Source organism: Molothrus ater, chromosome 14 (genome assembly GCF_012460135.2).
Source record: "Molothrus ater isolate BHLD 08-10-18 breed brown headed cowbird chromosome 14, BPBGC_Mater_1.1, whole genome shotgun sequence".
NCBI lineage: Eukaryota > Metazoa > Chordata > Aves > Passeriformes > Icteridae > Molothrus > Molothrus ater.
This window is the reverse complement of record NC_050491.2, coordinates 18,157,354-18,174,707: the sequence shown is the minus strand read 5'-3', so window position 1 is coordinate 18,174,707 and position 17,354 is coordinate 18,157,354. Positions and strand designations below refer to the sequence as shown.

The window sequence follows — 17,354 nt, the reverse complement described above, 5'->3', positions numbered from 1 at the left end:
ATGAATAAAGCATCCAGCAGCAAATGACTGCACTGAGCAGAGACTTTGGCTGATGGCCCTGGAGGAAAGGAGACACAAATGTCCAGGAGAAAGCCTGGACAGGGCTGGTGCAAATGTGCGTCCAACTCCTCCTCACCTCTGTTTTTCGTCATATTCTTGTGCTCACCCAGGTACCCATATTTGTATTTATGGATCTCCTGATGAAATGCAGCAATTGAAAGTTTGTGTTATCTCCATCTGCTTTCTGTTTTTCAGCAGAAAACTCAGCAATGAGGGTGCCAAGCAGCACAGCCTGTGCCACGTGAGAACTCAGGTACCACATCCCAGCCTGCAGTGCTGACTGACCAAAAATAATCATTAACTGTGGCCTCTGCAGCACAACTAAACTGGATCTATTCATGTGCAGCCTGGGATTTTTCCAGAGCATGCTATTTATTTGTATAAATAACAAATATGCATATTTATTATATATATTTTATAGTATGTCTACTCGACATATATAATTTTTTATATTTATGTATTTAATGTATAAAGATATATATTTATTTACATAAATAGCATAGCTGCTTATGTGTTATTCTCTCTCAGGTGTGGAAATGAGGAGCCCTTCAGTGTGTGAAGGCTCCTTGCACACCCAGAGCTCACTCTCCAGAGGTTTGGATGGGACACTCAGCACCATCCCTGCACTGCTGGCACAGCTCCTGAGCTGTGCTTTTTCAACCACCTCACTACAATTCATTAATACAATTTATAATACAATTGATAATACATTTAATAAATTTAATAATAAATGCATCATACAATTTATAATACAATTGATAATACATTTAATAAATTTAATAATAAATGCATCATACAATTCATAATACAATTTATTAGCTGTATTATTTTAATACAATTTAAAAATTGTAATACAATTTTTTAAAATACAATTTAATTTTTTTTAATTTTAATCGTATTATAAATTGTATTATTTTCACAGCCTACTACAGAAGGGGAGGAGTTGCTCTATTACTGTTTTTCCTCAGCTCAATAAATACCAGAAAAGCAGAATCCACGTGGATTATCAATGCTTACAGGTTACACAATCCCACAATCCCAAATGAAATGCTGGAGGTATTTCATGTCAAAGCAAACAACTGCTACCTTCAGGTGCTTGGGCTGCTGCTTACCTTTGCTTGCACTCTCAACGTGCTGCAGCTCATCTGGGAATTTCAGGATGTCCCTGTAATTCTCCTCACAGATTTCTGCCAGGAAATGCAACAGGGTGGTTTTCTGATCTGATGATTTTGTATCTCGAATCTAAAATGTGAACAAAGGAGAAAGCAAAAATAAAAAAAAAAAAAACATTCTTAGAACATTTCAATAAAGTGAATATTGCAGACTTCAACTCATTAGCAAAAAGTTACCTACGTGGTTGCCTGCAAATAAACACATTATTTTAAAAATGGAATTTCTTTAATTTGTCATAATGTAGGACTAGAAGGAATCTGCCCTATGATGTATTTTAAGAAATAATGATTAATTTTGATGAGAAGAAGATCTGAGATAAAGTTCTGAGATTTCAGCATTGCCAGTTCAGAATCCCCCAGATAAAAAATAATTGTGTACAGAGATTAAAGAGAACTGAAATTAGAGCATTCCTTCAATGCCAAATCTCTGCAGGAATCCCTGAAATGCTGCATGGCTGGACACCATGCTAACAGTCAGAATTTGCATTTTGACCAGTCAAACTAAAGTAACTCCTTGTTGTAAATCCACAATTTTTCCTTGGAGCAAAATCGAAGCCATGCTGCGTTGGGCTAAAGACTCGGAGACCAATTCTATAGAGATACACAAAATAAATGCACCCTGCCTTCCCAGAACACACAGTAACAAAACAGCAAAGGTAATCCTGACTGCAGCTGAAGGAAATGCAATGCAGCCAGCTGTATTCATGAAAAGCTGCAGGAAAACTGTGCACAATGGGAAGTAACAGGTAAATGCATATTTTTGCTGTTCTTTTGACTGCAGAGGCATTTTTAGTGGCCTGAAAGAAATCAGTAATCTTAGAAGTGATAAATCTCTGTTCTCTGCAACATCACAATAAGAGTCATCATTAGCACCTTGAAGTAAAGGTAAACATCTAAATAAATACCTAAATATTTGTTTAGAACTTGAACAAATCTATCACATTCATTAGCCTGAGCGCATGAACTGCTGAAATGAGGTTTTTAGTTAACAAAATAAAAATCTGAACTAATTGTTAGAACACAGGACCAGTGGCACATTCCAAATACCCTCATGGTCAAACCCCATGGCACAGTGCACGTGTCTGCACAAAGGAACATCACGAACTTCAGAGAACAAACTGAAGACCAAACTCCTGAGTCTGCCCATTTTTGTGCTGTGAAGGAGGAATGTGTGAGCTGATGGAAGAGCCAGCAGGAGCAGAGATTTATCCACAAAGGCAAGACAGAGTAGGTGCATGTAAGAGTTTGAGAGGAGCACACTTCACTTGACAGAGAATTAGTAACACATCTGGAAAGAATTGTTTTAACAGCATTTTACTCATCTAGTACAGTTCTTACACACAGAAGTAAGCTACAACATAGACAAGAAATGAAATAAAGGATTTATTTAAGAAGAATACATAAATGCTTGTGTAAAATCTCCTATTTGTTTTCTCATTCTCTAAATCACTTGAAGTTCTAATTCTATAATCCTCATGACAGGCTTGCCATCGATGTTCAATTTAATAGAGGCCTTTCAGCTTTAAGGATTACCCTGTTAGGAATAAATGAGTGCAGTGGAAAAACAGGCTTTTAAAAATATAAGGTATTTAGGCAATTAAGAAAGCAATTTAATTCATACCAATTCAGCGATTAAAGACTAAACAATGCTCAGTAATGGTATGCAGTTAAAGGGCTTTCACGTGTTACACACACAGAAGTTCTCCTGACTTGAAAAAAAATGGTAGATTTACTGGCTAAACATCTGCATGGAAAAAAGAAATTGCATTTCAATTTGTCTGTGAACAACAGTAGTGGGATTTGCAGTCTTTGATCTCTCTGACATCATCAAGTGGATAAAGCACTTTTTTTTCTAAATGGACAAAATTATTTTGCTTTCAAATTACACAAGAACATGTCTTGCCACCAAGAGCAACATCACAATAAGAGTCATCATTAGCACCTTGAAGTAAAGGTAAACATCTAAATAAATACCTAAATAAACATTTATTTAGAACTTGAACAAATGTATGAAATTAATTCTTTGGCCCAATCACAAACAAGTCTCTCCTATATTCATCTTGGCTTTTAGCACAATGGATGCAGATAGGTCTGCTTGATATTTAGAATCAATAGCTGTACTTTAAAAATCAAGTCCTAAGCCCACTGATATAATGCAACACAAGATAGGTGCTGTTTGAGTGTAGTTTAGCCCATAATATTTAAATATAAAAATAGAAATGAAAGGTAGGAGCTGGACAGGTGGCAGCTTGGTTGTGTCTGTATCACACCCTGTACTCATATTCAATATACACTCAAATTCAATACACACTCATACTCAATAACACACCCATTATTTTAATTCTTCTGCAATAAATGCAATACTTTTTACATTCTGCCTCTTACTTACAGTGATTCTGCCCAATAGATGTAACATTCCTTGGCTTGTAAAGAACCTAATGGCTTGGCCTGATTTCTGCTGTTCTACACACTCCAGCCAAGTGGATGAAAAGCAAAAAGAGCCTATTAAGTTGTGCTTACCAGACCAGGAGCTGGACTTTGATGAACCTCGTGGGTCCTCTCCAACTCAGGATATTCTATCATTCTATGATTCAGGATAAATTTTTAACACTGTGGTGTTCAAATTTTAAAATACAGGTTTTGAGTCTAGGGCCCTGCCTTGCCCGAGAGATGGAATTTGGAAATAACACATTCAGTTTAAAAATAAATGAAATAAATTGCTAAAACAGTGTGGGCTACAGGAAGCAGCTCCAGCTGAATGCTGAAGCACCAATTTGAGGGTCAACACCATGAGATCCATGGCTTGGGGAAGGATTAAAGGCCAAGGGACAGAGAGCACAACACAGCACAACCACTCAAACATGAGTTGCACAGAGTGAGGTGTTTAATTCTGTGAGCCAGGAAAACACCACCAGAACAAAACTCTGCCCCTAGACAGAGTAAATCTTTAACCCATGCCAATCACACATAACCCACAGCCAGGATGGGGTTGGGCCCTCCCAGGTACTTCTGGATGCAGCTCTCAGGTGTGAGGGTTAAACGTGGCAGCCAATGCAAGGAAAAATTTATGTAGGAACCATCAGTGGAGTGACACTTTATTATAGCTATAAAAAGGCTCTCTATTGATTTTTATGAGATTATAGACCTTCTCCTACCCTAGAAATCTTTCCCCCCTTGCCAGAACAAGGGCTGCTGGACAATAAATGTCCCCTCATCAGTAATGCTCAGCCTGGATAAACAGCTTGTCTTGTTCTATTTGCACTTTGAACAAAAAGCATCATAGCAGCACTTAACAGATGAGCACACATTGATCCAGCCAGAGCACTGCAAAAGCTTTACTGAAACTGAGCTCCTGCTCCTCACTGGAATTCAGCCCCACAGGCCCAGCAGCTGTACCTGCACATCCCTAAAGCAAACCTCCTTCCTTTTAGTTCCACTCCCACAGAGCAGAATTTTGGAGCTCCTGAGGGGGCTCAGAAAGCAGCTGGATCCTCTGGACATATTAAACAAACACAGCAAACTCCAGTGGATTACAGCAGCAGCCTCCCTCAGCCTGAGCTCTTTCCCTGCTGCATTCCATGCTCAGGCATAGCTGCTCTCCCTGGCCAGTCCTGATCCATCCCAGGAATTCTGATGCTGATGTCTCTCATTGGAACAAAATTAAGTTCTCTGCCTTCTGCCAAGGGTTGTTTACAGATCATTTCTATCTTCAATAACATCATACACTGCAATATAACATCCAGAGAGATAATCTGTTTTTAAGGATTTGCAATTACTCCTCATTCATTAGCCTTCTAGCTCAGGCTAGACAGGTTGGAATGGTGCTTTCTTTTATTTTCTTTATCATGTTTTAATAAAAGTTTTAACAGAACCAGATCTCTGTGTATGAAATGACCAGCTCTGTTGTAAAATCATTTATTTTCCAAAACCAAACATTTATCCCAGATCAATACTTGCCTATTTTCTCCTCTTTTTTTCAGACTGCATAATGTAAGCACTGCATCCAGTAAACAGACAATTAATTTTAAGATTGTTCAAGAAACAAGCAAAAAGAAAAAATCAATACAAAACTCTGGTTGTATTGAAAAGTGAATTCATCACATTAGGACTCCTCATCATGAAGAGTGTGTATTCTGCACATAGAAATGTGTACACAGACACCTTGCTGACAGCTGGCTCAAAAAAATAATAAAAATCTCTTATCATGGGCAGAAAGTCCACGAAATGATAGTCACTGGTCTGAAAAAGGAGTTATTATAACTATAGTTATAACTATTTAAGTATAAAAGGAGTTATGACAACAAAATGCAAAATAAAGGCTCCCAAATTCTGCTAGACGAGCTTGAAGGCTGAAATACATTCCTTAGGAGCAAAAAATAGAGAGACCAGCATGGGAATGCTGGGATGCTGGCTGTGTTTGCTGTCACACAGGGCGCAGTCAGCACATTCCACTGAGTGCTGCTGCCCCAGCTCTGGGCCCTTGTCCTGTGCTGGGCTTCAGGAGCCGCCCGCGGTGCCCGCACTGACCTTGCAGAGGAAGCTGATGTTGAAGCCCAGGGACTGAGCGTTCCTGGAGCCAGAGTTCATGTAGTTGCCCAGGAACAGCACCAGCTCCAGGAGCTTGCTGAAGCTCTCGCTCTTCTTGAGCTCCTCGCAGGCCAGGGTGACGGCCATGATGTCGGGTTTGATGTTGTTGACGTGCTCCTCGAACGTCAGCCGGAACAGGATCCCGTTGAGCCGCGCGCGCAGCATCTTCACCGAGCTCATCTGCAAACACCAAACTCTGACTTAGCAGGGCAGCTCAAGTCATCAACAGCTCAAAAAGTTCAGATTCCAATTGTTAGAATGCAGCACTGTCGCAGACATCTTTTCTGAAAAATCCTTTCCTTAGGATGGTTCCTCCTGAGAAGCTGAGAGGCCTCAGGAACAAAATGCAACCAATGGTTATCTGCTGCTGTGGAATGCAACAGGAACAAAATGCAACCAATGGTTATCTGCTGCTGTGGAATGCAACAGGAACAAAATGTAACCAATGGTTATCTGCTGCTGTGGGATGCAACAGGTGCATCTGTGATTGGCCTCATGTGGTTGTTTCTAATGAATGGCCAATCACAGCCCAGCTGGCTCAGACTCTGTCCCAGACACAAGCCTTTGTTATCATTCTTTCTTTTCTATTCTTAGCCAGCCTTCTGATGAAATCCTTCCTTCTATTCTTTTAGTATAGTTTTAATGTAATATATATCATAAAATAATAAATCAGCCTTCTGAACCATGGAGTCAGATCCTCCTCTCTTCCCTCATCCTCAGACCCCTGTGCACACGGTCACAGAGCACCAGCAACCCAGCAGCTTCTCTGTGTGTCTGCACTGCCTGCCTCGTGTTTCCAGGCACCCCAGGATCCCAGCAGCTCCCTCTGTGTTTCAGGCACTTGGCAAAAGACAGCACAGCACTCATCCCTTCCTGCTCTGATAAAAAGATGGGAGGTTATAAATCCTGACAAGGAGGCTACAATCCCGATGTTGTAACACAGCAGATACTGAAAATAATCTACAATGCTGATTTCATTAATTTAAATCCCCAAGACCAAATTCACCAGCCCAGGTCACAAAATATCTTTCATATTTTGCACGAGTGATCAGAGTTATTTCCTCCCACTTAGCACACCATAATTCACAAGAGAAATTTAAATTAGGGAAAAAAGATGTAGTGAGCATTGTTAAACCACTTGAAATTTTTTAATTTAATTGCAAGAATGGTTATGTTCCAAATCATGTTCCAAATCTAGGCCATCTTACTTAGAAGAACACAGAAAGATTTCTTCCCCAATGTATTCACCATCAGGGGTGTTCCTGAAGCCCTTGGCAAGAAAAGCTTTGCTGTGTGACAAATCACAGATTTTGACGGGCAAAACAGGAAGATTTTGATGTGCTCCTGTTTCTTCCTGTTTCTGTTGGCCAAAATTTGGCCATGGTCCTTTGAGGAACCACGATTTTTCTACCAATGCTATCTCCCAACAGCTAGCAGAAGCAGCAGCAATAACTTTCACAGGAAGGACTTGAGTGGCCTGAATAATAATGAATTCATTCTAAGATGAACATAAACATGAAGGCTCCAGATGGTCTCAAACAATTCCTATGATCAGGCTGGAACAAGGAAAAGGAAAGGATCAGAAAAGAAGCATCTCAGCAGAACTAGTGATCTTTTTTTATAAATCTCCATTGTCATAAATTTCTCTCTGAGCCTCTATAAGCCAAAATCATTGAAAGTCTTGAAACATTATTCTTCTAATCATCCTGTATTTCAGAAATATCATACTGAAAACATCTGCCTTGAAAGGATCTACTTACACTAATCTGCAGTAGATGGAAATTAAAATTAATCACATAATTTGCTTTAACTTTTGTAGAACAATCTCCAATTGCTGTTTTTACTCAAAATGGCACAGAAAAAAATTGTTGAAAGCTTTAGATCCCAAAACCAGAGTGCAACAAAGTACAAGCCCACAGGAGAGTGTGACATAAACATTAGTGAAGAATAATCCTTAAACCTGAGAGAAGTGTCCTTTCTTCTGTAATCCTGTGTAGTGCCATGGAACCCTGATCATTTCTTAGCTCCTGACCACCAACCCAGCAGCAAGTTTTAATTCCATTCCCTGACCTACATAATATTTTAGAACTATCTTGGTAATTTCCTAAGAGCTGTTTTTATGTGGGTTGTTTCCTTAAAGCCCAGCACATTTTTACACACATCATGTCCTTTAGGTATCAGCAGAAGATGGCCACAAATGCTATTTTAGTTCCTCCTGCCCCACCCTGCCCTAGTTTCCCCCTTTTTGGGCCTGTTTCTAAATCCATGTGTTCAGTGGCAGAGAAAGGAGTGATCACACACTGAATCTGGAGCAACCTCCCAGAATTAGGCAAGGAGCAAAGCCTACATTCACTTGGAAAGCTCCAATTCCTTATGGCTCTAAATAAAATTAGTGCCAAATGCATATATATATATATATATATTTAATATATATATGTTTATATATATATAAAAGAAATGAAACATTCCAACAGGTGCATGGAGCAGCAAGCACTGGCTTCCCCTGCAAGCAGTTAAAGAGGCCAGAAAATGGATATTTCTTTTCCAGCTGACTGTCAGAGATGGGCTGCACGTCATTATTTCCCCTTCTGGGCTCTCATAAAGGTCTTGTCTGAACTCTCTACCTAATCAAGTCCTTTATTCAGTTCTTTATGCTTTATTATCATCATTCAATTCTCAAGCCCTGTATTAAAATGAGGATCAAAGGCTACTGGAGAAAGGCAAAAAGCACAATTAAATTTGCCTCACTTCCTAAGAAAAAGCTGACATTCCTCTAATAAAAATTTGTCAACTTACTAAGACAACTTAGCCTCTTACCTATGTTATATTAAAGTTGCCTTTTTTTCCCTGGAAACATTCTAGGAAGATGAATTCTGCAGCAGCTCACAAAATTACAATGAGGCCAAACAAGCAGCCAATAAATCCAATTTAAAAGACTGAATGACTCTAAATCAAGGGAGGTGTAGTAAACTTGTACAATTCTCAACTCACTTTGTCTGCCTCCCAGCCAGGACTGCTCATGGCAGGTGTAGAACTCAGGTAACATCCTGCCCAGCTCAGTCAATGTTACACAGCTGATCCAGCAATTTTCTTTTTTTTTTTTATTTTTAAATTTTTTTCTATTTTTTAAAAATTCTATTTTTTTTTTCTGTTTTTCTTGCTCTACTTCAACATCAATGCAAACTTTCCTTTAGAGGAAGTTGTGGTGCCTTTTTTGATCCCAGGATATAACTTCAAAAAGTTCCAATAACCAATTAGAATATATAATTGGTTTTAACATTCATCTAAATGAAAATGCAGCTCTAATTTTCATTTACATATCAGCTGAATATTAAGTTAATCGGTTCCTTCAAGTAAGTTAATCTTTTACTAAGTATGGTTTTTCTACACAAATTTTAAGCAACTTATTCCAACCTTTATTAAATTTGATGGGCAAAGTGATTATCCAATTAACATATCTTAATTATTAACACACCTAAATCTACATAAAAATAAGGGGACACACTTGAAATATTGTTTTAGGTACTCTGTCTTCTATTCCTAAAGCCAAGGTTAAGATTATTATTAACGAAAAAACTCCAAAATTAATTTGACACATCGGAAAAAAGAACTTCAGTCAAGACTTTAGGGTCAGCTGCATTTCTTCCACTTTAAGGGACTGTTCCAGGATATCACAATCAGGAACAAACCCAGCATTTTAGCACCAGTGATGCAGTTAGAGGCCTCCAGGAATCAGACAGAAGCAGGACCCATAAGGCAAAGTACTGGTTTTTATTAAAGCAGATGGCAAAGCTGAATAAGCAAACAAGCTTCAGGAAACTTGGTTCCTTCATAAGGCAAACAGCACCATTTGGAGATGTTTGATTAAGCAGTTTTTGCTAATTAACGTTGCATTAAATACTTGGAAACTCTCTCAACTTGCTCTAGTCAGTGTTTCCTCAGAAAGCAGTGGAACAGGGACTGTGGCCACGCTGGGACTGCTGGGAAATAAATGGGATTTTTCTGCCTTTTTCAATAGAGGAAAAGGCCAGGCCAGCTCCAGCCCAGCAGGAATCGTGACCTGGAGGAGCCCAGGCACGGAAAGCAGCATCCTGACCCAGAAATATCAGCTGAGCCAGGGCAGGAGATGCTCGTAAAGGGGATTTGTGCCAGGAGGAGGGAGCAGGGCAGGAGGGGATCCAAGTTAAAAGATGAGGGTGAAGCACTGAGCAATCTACAGCAGTAAAACAGAGGAATGCCTACACAGCCCTTTCAGTCAAGGTCAAAATTGCACCATTTTGCCAATTTCTTGGCTGAGTTTAAGCAGGAAACTGAACCGAATTCCCAAACATCAGAGGCTTCCTTTGTCCTGACACCTCCAGCTTGCCTGCTCCCATTGAGCATCTGCCTTCAACACACCCCAGATATGGAGTGCACAAAACCTGCACAAAACCCAAGGAATTTCTCACTTTGTCTGACAGGTAGGGGGGAATATACCCATAAATAGACATATATATAAAATAATATAAAATATATGCATATATCACAATACAGATATTCATAGATAAGTTTTGGTCTAAAGACATAATACACATGTTTCTATTTTAAATATATATGCATGCTATTATTGCTTCTAAGAAAGCAGGAAATATGTATTTATAGAGATTTTTAGATTGTTACTGATCAATAAATGGCAATGTTTTACTGCTTGTAGTAAGGCTAATTAATCTATCTCACTTCTACCAAAATTACTCATCTTTGTTTGGAAATAAAAGATTTTTGGAACTTTATGCCATTTATTAAAAGGAAATCAATAGGCTAAAGTTTTTCAAAAGAAGCCATTGATCTCTTTCACTTTCTAAATCCTCTCCAAAAATCTCATTAGGACAAATCATATTCTGTTACTTCCCCAACTGAAAAATAATTTAAAAAAAAAAGCACTCAAAAGCCACTTCTACAGCCAAATTATGCTCAAATCAGAGCTTTTTAGTAAAAAAGTCTTCTAAGAGGCCTCTATTTCTGTTTTAATGCATTTTAATGTACATAATGCCTTAAAAATCCAGCAAGAGCAAGCGTAGCTCCTGTGGAGCTGGGGATAAATCCTGAGCACGTTCCAGAGGCTCTCATCATCATTTTAATCTCCTAGGCTGAGAGGGGAAGGGAAAACAGGAGCTCGTTTGCCTAAAGACTCCTGAGGTCTTTGGAAGGCCAGGAGCAGAAAGGGATCCCCAAGGGCTGGCACAGAACTCGGGTCCCATCCTCACCCCCAGACACGGAACCAAGAATTCCTGAAAAGGCTGGAATTCCTGAAAAGGCTGGAATTCCTGAAAAGGCTGGAATTCCTGAAAAGGCCGGAATTCCTGAAAAGGCTGGAATTCCTTCCAGAGGGGCCCCAGCCATTCTGGCAGCCCCGCTCCTGAACAGACCCAGGGACTAAAGGGCTGAGAGGAGCAGAACACAAGCTACGGTTTCCGTTCTAGAATAAATTCACGCCTCTCCTTGAGCCCTCCTGCAAGGCTGTGTGGTGTAAATGCAGATGTGTCTGCATACATACAAACACAATATGGATATATCAACCCTTCCTGCTGCTGACAGGTTGGATGCAAAGCACATTTATCAGAGTTCTCAATGCCAAGGGGTAACTGGGTCGTCTGTGGGCTCCTGGGAATTGATCTGCTTGAAGGCAGAGGGTTCTTCAGAGCTGTTCAATAAACATTCATGGCAAGACAGGCAGACAAAAGGTTTGGTCTGGCACCTGAGTGCCTTTTGTTTTTAATGCTACGCTGTAATTCCTCCCAGAAAAACACCCAGAATCAGAGGGGTTCGCATTGGACATGACCCTAAGGATGATCTGCTCCCAACCTGGCTGGTCACAGCCCTGCCCAGGCTGGCCTAACACACACTAAAGACATTTCTTGATTACTACTCATCAGGAAATCTTAACTTTTCCTACTGCAGGTCTTGCAAAAATGCTAAAAGAGGATCTTTATCCTTAAACTTGTTTTGTTTTATGTGCCAAAATGGAACTCTGCAGTTCCTCCTTGCACTGATACATACCACAACTCCAAATTGCTCTGGCTCAGCAAGATCATTGTATTCATCCTTTAATTCAGCTAAGGCATTGAGTTCTTTCTGCTCAGGAAGATTCTTCACCAGGTTCTAAAACAAACAAGGCATTATATCAAATTTGTTACATTAAACTATCTAAGATATTAAAAATAACACGCTTAAAATACCACAACATGGAAATGCACGAGGAAATTACGGGACGTTTATTTTATTTACGCAGCTCTAACTTTATATAAACATCAAATCAAAGCAGCAATTATTTAATACAGACATCAACTGCTCTGCTGCAGTCTCTGATGTGAAGAATGCATTAAAAGGTTAGAGTATCATTTTTCAGGGCCTGACAGCATCAATGAGTTTTGTCTCTCTACAATCTCCTTTTGCCCTAATGGTTGCATCTTGCTCATTAAATATCAATCAAGAAATAACTGGCCTGTGTAAAACATGACAGAAGTAGCAAAAAAAAAAAAAAAATTAAAATCATTAGACATTCAAAGTATCTGTGCACAAAGTACACTTAAAAATACCTTGTAAAAAAGGTCAACAACCCAAAATGGTACAGATCTTATAGATGGCAAATATACAAGAACTCAGGGAAAAGTTCAATTTGCTTGCAGTCTTACTCATGTTTCAATAGAAAATTGAGAATTATTGTATGATCTCAAGGTGTCAAAATACAGATGTGGTAAGTATTTAAAATACTTACAGTATGATTGAATAATAGTTTATTTTAAGAAATACTCAGTAAAGGTGTAGATTTGCATTTAATACATAATATGATTTCAAAATAATGCATTAAAATATTGCATTTTTTAAAGTGCAAATTGCATTTAATACATAGAATTTTCATATATATACCAGTTGAAATCCAAACAATAATGCATTTGTAGCAGAGGTGATCAATAACTGCTCTGCACTTCAGCTATCCAAGCTGGGGTTGTCCCTCCCCTTTGATTTTTGATTTTACTAAACCTGAAGGTTTCCTAATCATCTGATCTGCCATCTCTGATCAATAAACCAAGTCCTCAATAAAATTAGGGCTTTGCACCTATTTTCAAATACTGAGGCAACTCAGTTTAGACCAGAGTTCCCAGCATAACCATTCTGCAGGTCCAAGAGAGGAAGAAGAAATTCATTTAGAAAAACTTGGGGGAATGGGGCAAAGGTGCAAACAGGAGACAGGGAAGGATAAAAAGATAAATCCAGGCCCAGTGAGGGAGCAGGAATCTGTGAATGATGTTAAATAAAACCACAGCAGCATTACTGGGGTGCTAAATCTTGGTGATGTTTAGGGTTTCATGGCTTCCTGCTGCTCTGTCACTCCTCAGAGGGACCATGCGCACTCTTGCTCTTCCCCTGGAGGGAGGGACTCGGAGAGGGATGCACAGAAATTGAATTCCATCCTTTCTACTCTCCAGCTGAGAGATCCGGGGCTCAAAATGAGACTAAAGCAGCCTGAGAGCAGATTTACAGATGGGCTTGGAGCTGCAGCAGGATCCTGAAAGGTTCAGGGAGTTTCATCTCTCACCAGAGACAGGCAGAGCAGTTCCCACAAGAAACCTCCCGAAACTTCATTATGCACCAGCCTGAAACGTCTTCAGCTTCTCTTGCAAGCTGAAACACTGGAATTCTCACAGATTTCCTCTGGGGAGGGGGAATCCCAAGGAATTATTCTGTTAAGAGGGTCTTTGAAAGGCAGTTTTAGTGCTACGTGTGGCCATACTGAGCAGCAGAAGTGAAATCAATGGAACAGGAACCACAACCGATACCCTGCAGCTGATGCCCTGTCTTACTCTTGAATTCTTACTCCTTCCTGCCACTTTCATGTGGAAAATGAGCTATAACCAAAAGCAGAGGCATTTTCACATACCTGGATCAAGGATTCACTCAGCTTCTCCTCATCCACCTCTAAAATGATATTTTTTATTTCCTCATAAGGCAAACGGAAGGAACCCAAAAATATTGCTGAAATTCAGTAACACATCATCAGAATCAAAAAGGTCAAAAAAAGATTGATATACAAAGGCAAACCATTGCTAGCAACTCAAAAAACTCACATCTCCATCTAAATTGTTCTACAGTTAAGAAGTCTCCCATACAAACAAATGCTAGGTAGGCACACTGCTGCAGTTTGACTTATAATGAATTCCCTTTCTAAGAAATGGAACTGTGACAACAATTTTAACTTTTAAATCAGCCTCAGCTTCTCCCTAGCAATGCTACTTTCCATAAGTTTTATCTTTATGAATGACATCTGCATTCCTACTTAGGCAGAACTACTCAGCCAATAATAGATAACTTTAGCTATTATTATTATTATTATTATTGGTTCCATAACCATGTACGATTGGGTCAATGATATTTATGTGAGATTCTAGAAAAGATTTCACATCCAAGTGGTCATGAAGAGCTGGGCAAAGTAAGAAAAAAGCCCTAACTCTACCACTTTTAGGGTAGCTGAACTTGTACAAGAAACACACATAATGCAAACCCTTCAAAGATGGAGCTCTCAAAGCAATTTGATCTCAGAATGTTATAAAATCTCAAGAGAGCCCCATTCAGTAAACTACAAAGAATTCTTAACAGATGGATCAGCATAGCATTGTGAAAAAACACTTTATATTCAGCCTAACCTGTGTTGCTGATTATCCTGCATCCATGCTTTCAAAATTTGAAGTTTCCTATCAGTTGTAAACTATTCTATCATAGTTCATTTTCTGCTCATGGATGTGGTACTAAACAATGCCCACATTTGGGTTCATACACTGTATTTGCCATGGGCACAGTTGGACCAGTGACATTTATGGTGTTTCTGAACACCACAAACATTCAAATCCAAGACTCTGCTACTCTTAATGATTGATTTCCCTGCAAATTAAGGGAGAAAGAAGCAAGCTGGATGGCCCAAGTGGGCTGGTTCTGTTCCCAGCTGTAGCAGTAGTACCTGCACCTCTGTAGCCCACCTGGGAATTGGTAATTTGGGAATTGGTAATTTGGGAATTTACCTTCCCTTGAACCTCCATCTCTGCGTTGCTCTGACCAGGAGGAACAATCTGGAATGGCCCCTAAACCCCACCCCACCCCGTGCTCTGCCCAAATTAGTGATCATTGAATGGCACTTCCAGTCCTGAGCAGTTAATTTTGTCAGTTAATTGAGAGAATTAACTGACAAAAACCCCAGGAACTCATTACATCATTTTTCCATGTTACTTTTTTTCATTTTTCCCAAGTTATACAGAGAATTCAGAATGTGTGCTTAAATACCACTGAATTTAAGACTCATGTTCAAATTAGCAGATTTTAGAGAAAGCAATTGCACTTGTAAACAAAAAAAGACAATTTATGAACACTGAGGTGTAGATGCTGCTTAGACATTGACCTAATGCCCTTCACATCACTTACATAAATTTTGTGCAGATTTTCCATCCAAAACTCTTAATTCTTTGATCTTCTTCTTGGACTGAGCTGCTTTCTTTTCTTCTGATTCTTCCACAGGCTTTTTGGCTGGAAAGAAGGCATTTATGAAATTCTATTCATTATTACAACAGTTCCATCTTAGCTAACAGCAAGTCCATTAGCAAGCCATAATAATACATCTTTTACAATCAGTTCAAGGCAAAGTGACTGCACTGCCTCCACCTGCTGTAAAATATCCAAACAAACAAAGCAAATGTCCAAAATTGAAAGGAGCAAGAAATAAAAATATATGACAATGAACAATTTTCCCAAGCGCTATCAAATAATATTTATGTATTTTAACCCCATAGAATTTCAGTTCAGCTACATTTCACTGCAAGCATTTTTAAAAATGCAGGGATTTGGTGTTACCTCGAAGCACATGAGTGCCCTCTATTGAAACATTAATAATATTTGTAGGTTCTTCATCCAAAACCAACAAGATAAATCATTTGATATTTAACACACAGAACAAAGCCATGTTTTCATACCTCTGTTGTCAGTGGTAAAGAGCAAAACTTAGAAAACAGTGTGTATTTTAGAGTGATTCCTCTTAAATTAGCAAGGTTCACTAGTCTTATATTCAGCACTTTAAATTACAAGGAAAAATGTGGCATTGGAGTACCTCAAATATAAGCTGATTTTTTGCATAATTTAAAACAGTCAATTTTTGCAGACTTTTCTTAAGCATTAAGTAAACCCATTAACAAGGATTTATTTCCTTTTAAATATCACATAACATATTTGGCACTGAAGGAATAGAATCTTAATGTGCTTAACATTAATTGAACTTAATGAATATTTTAAGTCATTCAAAAGTAACTGAAAAACTGGAAAGTCAAATTAAGATGAAGTTTCAAGCAGACTGAATACAGTTTTGCTCTCTGAGCACTATTTTTTGTTGCACTGTAATGAGCCATCCTGGGTTTAATTACAGGTATTTCCTAAGGAAAAATGCTAATTTTTAGTGTGAAGAATAACATAAAACCTCAGTTTCAATCTCTTTACTAAAAAAAAAATATAAAATAATGTAGAGACCAGGAATTTGTCTCCTCACACCCATTACCACCAGGAAAACATCTGGCACAAAGGAATTCTGCTGTGTTTATAGCCCTGAATAATTTATCAGTTTATCTTGGCCATGTTGGTGCCAGCACTACCTGAGCCAGTCCCAGGCCGTGCCCTCAGCCCCAGCCACCTCCAAAGAGCCTAAATCAGAGAAAGGTGAACAAAAAAACGATTCAACAACAAAGCCACCCTTGCTCTCCCCTTGCCTCCCACTGCCCTGCAAGCTCCCACGAGCTTGTACCAGTGTGAGCCCCATCCCAGACCAGCCCAGCACCCCCCAGCTGCAATGAGCTCCTTCCAGAACCCTAAAGTGACACTTGGGTGAGTAACCAGGCCCTTGGCACTAATTGTTCTCAATTAAACAAGGCAATAAGACCAGGTGCTCAACAACACAAACAAAAGAACCACCCAAGAGTTAAAAATGAGCTGTCCCATGGGCAGGCAACAAACTTCATTCCAGGTTTTGTTCTGTCTCAGCAGAGAGAAAGCCTGGGCTTGTGTGATACAAGAATGTCACTCTGGTTTTTTAAGATTTTCTAACTTTTCTGATGTTGACATTCTTGTAGTGAACTTTCTCACACACTTTTTGTAAATAAATCATTGTTTTGCATTCTTTTATGGAAGAGGAGAGAGTTGATTGACTGTTGGTTCGACCAGTGGCATTGGAGAGGTGCCACTGTCATCCTCCAATCCACTGTCACTTTTGGAAAATTATAAATGTTAGAATCAGAAAATAAACTGCCCTTTTTTCCTTCACCTTGAGAACGGTGGTGAGCTTGTGTTCTTTTGTGTCCTTCTTGTGTGACACAAGAAGAGGAGTGACCTCCTGCAAACCTGATCTGCCCAGGAGTTCAGCTCTCCAGACCTCCAGGGATTGGAGTCTTTAAAGCTCTGAACACCACAAACAGGTCCCAGACTTGTCTCAGGAGCTGGGAGCACCAAAGATAAACCTGCATAAAACAC

General features: G+C 39.3%; 1 protein-coding gene across 2 annotated transcripts in view; it reads right to left on the bottom strand.

Annotated features, from left to right (window-relative positions):
- DIAPH2 (diaphanous related formin 2) overlaps positions 1–17,354 on the bottom strand; it is a 172,223-nt gene that overhangs the window by 96,622 nt on the left and 58,247 nt on the right. For both annotated transcript variants that reach the window (XM_054516303.1, XM_054516304.1), the window contains 5 exons: positions 15,270–15,371; positions 13,738–13,832; positions 11,856–11,957; positions 5,760–5,999; positions 1,173–1,302 (listed from right to left, as the gene is read on the bottom strand). In XM_054516303.1, the coding sequence (XP_054372278.1) occupies positions 1,173–1,302; positions 5,760–5,999; positions 11,856–11,957; positions 13,738–13,832; positions 15,270–15,371 (669 nt within the window). The remainder of the gene's footprint in view (positions 1–1,172; positions 1,303–5,759; positions 6,000–11,855; positions 11,958–13,737; positions 13,833–15,269; positions 15,372–17,354) is intronic.